At 39.4% G+C, this 7,776-nt stretch overlaps 2 protein-coding genes and 1 long non-coding RNA gene across 5 annotated transcripts in view; 2 read left to right on the forward strand and 1 right to left on the reverse strand.

The window, feature by feature from the left end:
• Positions 1-408: 408 nt before the first annotated feature.
• On the reverse strand, positions 409-2,304 carry LOC115238724. 2 transcript variants are annotated; one of them, XR_003884534.1, is made up of 4 exons: positions 1,892-2,304; positions 809-965; positions 529-604; positions 409-440 (listed from the first exon to the last, which is right to left on the reverse strand). It is a non-coding gene; the product is annotated as an uncharacterized LOC115238724 (long non-coding RNA). The 2 variants fall into 2 exon arrangements; XR_003884533.1 differs by lacking the exon at positions 1,892-2,304 and adding an exon at positions 1,102-1,377.
• A 339-nt stretch (positions 2,305-2,643) lies between these two features.
• Positions 2,644-3,927, forward strand: LOC115238722 (protein MANBAL). Of its 2 annotated transcripts, none has more exons than XM_029812768.1 (3): positions 2,644-2,909; positions 3,366-3,538; positions 3,619-3,927. In XM_029812768.1, exons 2-3 carry the CDS (start codon positions 3,368-3,370, stop codon positions 3,715-3,717), a joined length of 270 nt encoding a protein of 89 aa, XP_029668628.1. In that variant the 5' UTR covers positions 2,644-2,909; positions 3,366-3,367; the 3' UTR covers positions 3,718-3,927. The 2 variants fall into 2 exon arrangements, with proteins under 2 accessions (XP_029668628.1, XP_029668630.1); XM_029812770.1 differs by lacking the exon at positions 2,644-2,909 and adding an exon at positions 2,916-3,068.
• A 225-nt stretch (positions 3,928-4,152) lies between these two features.
• Positions 4,153-7,776, forward strand: part of LOC115238714 (integrator complex subunit 5) — a 5,356-nt gene continuing 1,732 nt past the window's right edge. The window contains exons 1-10 of the mRNA XM_029812755.1: positions 4,153-4,525; positions 4,604-4,733; positions 4,800-5,209; positions 5,313-5,448; positions 5,515-6,184; positions 6,277-6,521; positions 6,596-6,804; positions 6,978-7,124; positions 7,223-7,363; positions 7,446-7,706. Of these exons, the coding sequence (XP_029668615.1) occupies positions 4,301-4,525; positions 4,604-4,733; positions 4,800-5,209; positions 5,313-5,448; positions 5,515-6,184; positions 6,277-6,521; positions 6,596-6,804; positions 6,978-7,124; positions 7,223-7,363; positions 7,446-7,706 (2,574 nt within the window). The 5' untranslated portion in view covers positions 4,153-4,300. The remainder of the gene's footprint in view (positions 4,526-4,603; positions 4,734-4,799; positions 5,210-5,312; positions 5,449-5,514; positions 6,185-6,276; positions 6,522-6,595; positions 6,805-6,977; positions 7,125-7,222; positions 7,364-7,445; positions 7,707-7,776) is intronic.

Genomic DNA, 7,776 nt, shown 5'->3' on the forward strand with positions numbered 1-7,776 from the left:
AAAGTTGGCGCGGAGAGAGCAAGAACGGGCGAAGGCGAGAGGGAAAATAGAAGACACAAGAGTACGAGGAATCGCGCACTCGTGAAAAGATTCTGTAAAGGTGGACGGTGGAGGGTAGTGAGAGGCCATCGCACGCGCGCGCGGAGGCGGAGGGGTAGTCGTGCGAGCGGGGGGAGAGGGAGGGTCGGGGAACGGGCAGGGCAAATTGGCAATATGGCCGCCATCGAGCGAAACGAGCGCCGCCTGGCAACATTTTTCTATTCCCGCCGTGAAATAGTTTTCGATTGTCGTTTTGCTGCCTCTTCTAATCGCTTAGGTTAGATCCGTGAAATCTCGACTTTCAAGCGAAATTATAATTGACAATGTCGTCATTTAAATTTTAAATACCGACATTTATATTTAACAGAGAAAAAAAGACATAATGCCAGAAATTGTTGCGTCTAAAAAAAAAAAAAAAATATTTCATGTAAAAAGAATGTCCTCTAATATAATATAACGATTATTTACATGCTGTTATTAAATCCTGACCTTGATTTGTGTTGATAATAAATTTTATTCAAGACAAATGTCTGATAGTAATCCTTGGGCAAATGTGTTTGGAGGCCTAACACATTTTATAGAAAAGAAAATGTAAAATATTTTTGTACATATTTTGAATCACAATAATAAACTTATTGTTAATGAAATATTTGTCCTTGTATAGATTTGAATCTACATATGCTTTTGCAGTAAAATAGCTTTATACTCTAATAAACTGTTATCATTCGTGCTGCATTGGCATTTATATTTCTTGCGTTCTGTTCCTTACCTTCCTATAGTTACTTAAAGAAACTTAAGTATCTCTTCCAGAGAGGTACAGCGAATGGTTTCATTTTCATTTTAGATGATTGATTTATTCTATTATTGCCACAAGAAACTTCCATTGGATTTAGAATCAATTTTCAACAAGAACCACCTAAAACCAACTGGTGAACAAATATAATATTTGATTTAACGAATAAATGGAATAAATATAAGGAACAACATCTACTTGTGTTGTCTGGAGGTATGTCAAGACAACACAGATGAAATTGTATATGAATGTCAAGAAATATTATTCACCTAGTGTCCTTAAGAAAAAAAAACAACAAACCATTGCAAACATTATAGCAATGTATATACGGGATTTAAAGATTATTTAGTCCAGATTGTACAGTGTGTCAATATAATAGAATCCAACAGATTTTCTCAGAGTGCGGGAAAGATAAAAATGTATGGATTATCTCTTCTAAAACTGTCTAAAAACACGTGAACGCGTCGTGATCGAGGAAAATGTATTTCGCGATCGCAGGAAACGCGAGCCGAAATATTTCCCGATGTGATGTGTGTGCTTGACCTGCCCTCGCTCACCATTTTACCAGGCATTGTTGCCACCATCCGGGACGAAAAATTGCGTATGCACAGGATTATATCCCGCGGGATATATTCCTCGCGGTTTCGACGAGGACGATTCGACGACGCGACGAACGTTTACCCGTTGCTCTCTTTCTCTCTCAGGTCGGGATCCGCGTCGCACAGCTCGTCCTCGGGCGGATGAAACTTTTTTTTTTGGTTAAGTACGACGGACTCGTTCGCTTCCTCGAGACGATTTCGCGGACACTCGCGCGATTTCTCGGTCGCGGGAACAGACAAAGCGCAAAACTCGCGGTTTTAAACATGCATACACCAGGTCGAGTAGTACGAGGACGAGCAACGACGACGATTATCGTCGTCGTCGTCGTCGTCGTCGCCGACGAAGACGAGTATGTGTCGCCGATGAATATCTACTCGGTCGCGTTTCCACGGACGAGCTCTCGCGATCCGGACCCCGTCGCACTGCCGGACATTTATGATCCGCGAAAGCGTCGCTTACCTTAATGTGACAGGAACACAGAAGCTCGGTCGCAATTCGGATGTAAACACAGGCATTTTTCGACGAAAATGACACTAAGGCAGTCGAAACAGCTCGTGTATAGATACCGCACGCATCTCGGCCGACGCCGATGCGTTGCGCAAGCCGATCTTGCGTTATTAAATACCGCGATAAACACGGGAATCCGGGCTCTCCGCGGAAAACATTACTCGAAAACTAGATGTGGTAGCCATTACTTTTGTGCAAATGTACAAAACAAAGGTTCACATCCACGGACTTGCGAGCGAGCGAGCCTCGAACCCAGCTCGCTTTCCGGCGCTTTCGTCGCGCCGCGCGAGATTCGAATCGGTCGGATCCGCCCATGCGCGATATTTCCGTGTCGTCTCAACTTCGACGTCGTTCTTTCGTCAAAAATTACGATTTACGAAACTCTAGGCTAGCGCGATAAAAATTCAAGATCCCAGACGCGCGCGCGCGCGACGAACAACGAAATAAAATGAAATCTTTCGCGTGTAAATTCAAGTCGATGACAGATGCTCCAGCTGGCTAAGCCTACTCGCAGTCGCTGGTAGATGTCGCGACGTTCGCGCGTAGCGCCATCCGGCGGCGAGTGCGGCAGGTACGATCGCCATGCGCTATCAACATTAAGGGGAAGGGGAGAGGGGGAGATGACGAGCCGAACCGAGCCGAGTGTATTCGGCTGAATTCGGCGCGTAAGCGGAGAGAGCGCAACCGCGACTCCGATTGTACGTATGTACTTCGCTGATCGTGAAAAAAAAATCGAATTGCTATCGTCGTTCTACAAAATACGTCGCGATTGTCGGCGACGATGACAGTTGCCGAAAAAGAGCGGAGCGCATCGTAATGATGGCACTATTTGTCGCTTCGCGCGAAACGCGGCGATCGTCGCCGGTCGCTTGTTATTGATTTCCTCGCCCTTCCTTCACACATATATATATATATATCTCTAACACCCATAAACAATAGCGGAACACCATGTACCGACGCGATTGAGCAGGTATCATTGTCAATCGGAAATTGTCCTTGTTGGCAATTGGCGAGATATGGTTGATCGTTCGAAAGAACCGCGAGAGATCCCTTAGGCGAGAAAAGAAAGAATACGGGATAAGAGAATGGAATATCGTTGGGGATAAAGAGAACACGGAAAAAAATAATAGTGCGTTAAGAGTTTTGAAATTGAATTCAAGAATGAACGAGATATTTCGAATCATTACGAATGCGTCCGCGATTCTGTTCGAACGACATATGATATTTCGATATAGTTAAAGTAACAGATATAACAAATTATAACAATACATATTGCAATTTGTTCAATGAAGAATAATCATTTTATACATTTCTTCGAATTTAAACATAACTTATAAATATATTATCTTCTTTAGTATATAATAAACTTTTTACCTCATCTCTATAGTATAAGTGAAAGTTATAATTTAACTTATATTTTTTCCAGAAATGGCGGATACAGATCCACAGTTCAAACGCCTTTTACTGCCAGCAGAGGAAACTCTGTTTGAGCAATTGTTGAGATTTGGCCTCTATCTTGGTGCAGTATTCCAAATTATATGCTTGTTGTCTATAGTGATATATCAGGCAGGTCCATCCGATGGTGTGGCAGCTTTGAAGGTATCATCTTGTGATTATGTCAGATTGTTAAGGATGTAATTTCTTCTTTATGCCTACTGCAATAATTGTTACAATTGCAGGATGATCCAAGTGATGTAGAATGTTCTGAAAACAGTCCTCAAGTAACACCAAGAAGACCTCACCGACCACGCAAGCAAGAGAAGAAGAAGAGGCGTTAAGACATTCTTTCTGCAACGATCAAGTTTTACATTCTCTAATTTATCTATTTTTACATTTGTATACTTACATTTTATGACCATTTGAAGACTGGCTTTTCACTCTCAAGAATACATAATTCCTTCCGCGTTATATATATCTGAAATATATATATAAGTTAGTGTTGAAAGAAATTTTATAATATTAATTTCTTAAATATATGTTTTTAATCTTATATATCCCGCATATTGTACTCTATTCCTATTATTTTTGTGTGCGTATATAATTAATATAATTATTTTATATTTTTATAAAAAAAAATAGTTAAGATATAAGAATGAAGTGAAAGAGTTATTAATGGATTTTGTAAATAAAAATTGTCCCGCAAAAAAAATAAATTGTTAATTTTCTTCTACGCTAAAGTATAGATATAGATTTTTTAAACACCCTGTATATATGTCTATTACAACATAACCTCTTAATCGAGAAGGCCACGTTATTTTTAATATGGCCATATGATGAATTTAACTCGATCAAATTAATCGGAGATACGAATATAATTGGCCGATGTCTTATAATTGAAGCATTATTATAAATGATTCGAGAATGCTGCACAATACAACGACATTGTCGCCTCAGGACATTCTGACCGAGGTTAGAAAATTTATCTCCGGTGCCGTATCTAGGTCTTCTCATAGCGCAAACACGCAAGATGTGACACGTACGGCGTTATTTCTTCTGAAAAATGTACCCGCGGCAAGGGACGCCGTACTCGAATATTTTTGCAATGTATTCTTCACCGCAGTGTCAAAATATGTTCGTCAGATCGAGGTATGTCAGCAACACATTTCATTCACATGTGATATGAACAATAATATGTAATAATAATATAAATTATAATTTTTGCAGACAAATCAAAATATATTAATACCTGAAGAGAGCATTATAGCAGAGATTCACGCTGTTCTGAGCAGTTTCATAAATGGAAACCCAGAAGCGTGGGCTCCTATTATATCAGCATGGTCGTTGGACTTACTCGGTATATATTTGATGTACAGTCGGACAGAAGAGAAATACAATTTTAAATGACATATTTTTTTTACAGGCAAAGTATCCTCTGATTATTCAAAACGTCGCAATTTGCCCGTTGATGCTGGGATCAATGATTTTCTACAGCAATGGATGTCATGCCGTGCAACGCGAACTCTGATAGACATTACGGCACAATGTTTACAATGCCTTATGCACTCTGACACAGAGTCATGTATCAAGGCATTGTTAGATACCAGTGTGCTACATAGCCCATATTTTGATTGGGTGGTTGCTCATGTAGGAAGCTGTTTTCCAAATACTGTGATTACCAGGGTGCTATCGTGTGGATTGAAAGACTTTTGCGCCATGGGCTATGAACATAATGTTAAAAATCCAAAGTTGAATTCCGTTGTTGGCATATTGGGACATTTGGCGGGTAGTCATTTTCAAGATATTAGAAAAGCACTGCTAGATTTGTTCGAGGCAAGTTCCGATAGATTATGTCGAGTGTTGTTGCTAAAAATAAGCAGGCATATATTATATTTGATTTAAAAATTTATTAATATACTTGCAATAATTTTTATAGTGGAGCTTAGACGAAGATGTGAATTTTGATGAGGATATTAAAAAGCAAAAATTAGCCACGGTACCGTTTCTTTTGAATTTAGCTTCACTTTCGCAGACTCTTTTGAAAGCGATGACCAGCAATGTGTTACAGACATGTAAGTCTCTAGTAAAAATTATATTTTTTATGGTGAATTATATCAACTATATAAATTTTATTATAGTGAGACCCGATGTCATACCGCGTCTGGCATTATTCGCAGCAGATTGGTGTAAATACTTTGACAATCAACCAGCAGCATTAATAGACTTGACAGTGCACTTGGCGTTAGGATGCGAGCAGGGTGCATCGCAAATAATCAATATACTGCTAGATACGAGTCTAAACACGAGCAACGTCGGCTATCACAGTGTTAACGCGGCGCAAAGTGTGAAAAACATTTGTCGGGAGTTACTAGAACTGATTTTACAAGAAATAGATCTTCTGTTGAGAACGCACGGACCGCAGTCCGCCAATATCGCTCTCCTGAGTTCTATCAAACAGGAGATATCGCTGATAGTGCCAATGTTATTGAATCCTAATCCATTACGCGTGCAAACGGCTGTTAGACTGTTGTGCTTTCTGAGAAGTCAAAGTCCAAACATAGTCGTTTCTATGGCGTCCCACATGCTGGTGAAGGCGCCAACGACGTTTCATCTGGCAGCCCTGATACGTCTTATCACTAACAACATCGTATTGTTTCCTGCGAACAAATCTGGAACTGAAAATATCCTTGCTGGTCACGATTATCTTACACAGATCTTAGAGCAAGCGCTTAGAGAGATATACTATAAAAATGTCATAAATGAGGAAGAGTCGCGACAGTTATTTAAAAATCTTACTATAATGTTAAAGCAAGTGCCAATAATATTTCCGATAATTATGTATATTTTTTATATATAGTTTAATATAATAATTATAATCTCTTTTTTTATATTTCATTTAGGTGGGAAAAATCGAATAAGGCGCCGATATTACAGTCGAAAATGATTGCTAGAGCTCTCAGATCTAATTTGTATCAAATATCTTCTTTGTTGACGAAAACCGACAACTTTGACTTGGCGAACGATATCGTTACTCTGTTGGATCTGTTAAGCACGCCCGAGAAAGATTATATTCTCAATATGGAACTCGTACTGAAATTGACGAGAGCAGTCATCCAGTATTTCTTCTTGTGCATTGCACAAACAGGTAAATAAAACTGTCTAAAGTCTTTCATTTCTCTAAGTAACAATGTACAAGATAATTCACTTTGTTCCACTTAGATATCATAAAAAAGGAACAAGGAGTGAAGATGGTTTGTCACTTATTGAAGGATTTAACATGTTATTCTCCTTGCGCTCGAGTATTGGCGCTCAGAGAAATATTAGAGAACAGTATCGATAATGAGCAGGCAAAGCACTTTGGAGCAAAGGAGAAATTTGAGCCCCGTTTCGAGGAGCCGTTATTGTTACATAAACAGAATCATAAACAGGTGTGTGTATATGTATACAGAGTATAAATATGATTTAAAAAATATATCTTATAAAACGTACGAAAGATATGTTTCGAAAAAAGTACATGTTTCGTATTTGTTACAATATCTCATTAATATCGAATTGATTTGATATATGAATATACGTAGAATTTAAATGATTTCATTCGCAGGTGACGAGCACCATGTTAGCACAGCGACATTCATCGGTATTTCATGCCGGTGTAATAGGACACGGTCCGCGGAGACTACCTCCGGAGAATTCGGTCGATAAGGAAACTTTAGCTTTAAACAAAATGTTATTAATGGATGTCATAAAGGTAAAGAGAAATTCGACAAAGCAATTTATCATATGCTTCTAATAGACTGACGAGTATCGCGTTAAACAGCCTAACTTTCAGTTTGAATATTTTTTTAGGCTTGTTGCAGCAACCAGGAGTCAGATCGATATCCTGTCAACTTGGATGCTCTGACAATGGTTAGCTTGTTGTTGGTCGAATTAGTGTCTCCTGACGTTATGTACAATGGCCTTCCATGGCCTGATGAAGAGTTTACAAAGGTAATTCTCATTATTCAGCTGAAACCTTCTATTAAGCCGTTTGTTACAATACAATAAAATAACGATTTCAATTGTGTGACAGGTGACAATAGAGAGGGATTTGCAAATTCGTCGCAAGTTTAAGGATGTACCTCTACTATGGACGTTGCTAGAATTAACTGCTTGGTACAGACCGGCGTTAGCATATTGTTCCGTTTTACTGAGAGGCATCACCGCAACCGTGATGGCTAATTGGAATACGGAGGAAGGTGTCTCGCTCGTCAATATAATGGCGCTTGGTCAATTATTACCGCCGCCATTGGCGAGTATTAGGGACATTCTGCCTGTTTTACAGCCGCACCAGGTATACATTCTCGATCTTGCAATGGGGGGGGGGGGGGTTTTTTCGGTAAGATATATTTGTTAAAGGATTC

This window comes from Formica exsecta, unplaced genomic scaffold (assembly GCF_003651465.1).
Source record: "Formica exsecta isolate Colony F162 unplaced genomic scaffold, ASM365146v1 scaffold353, whole genome shotgun sequence".
Taxonomy (NCBI): domain Eukaryota; kingdom Metazoa; phylum Arthropoda; class Insecta; order Hymenoptera; family Formicidae; genus Formica; species Formica exsecta.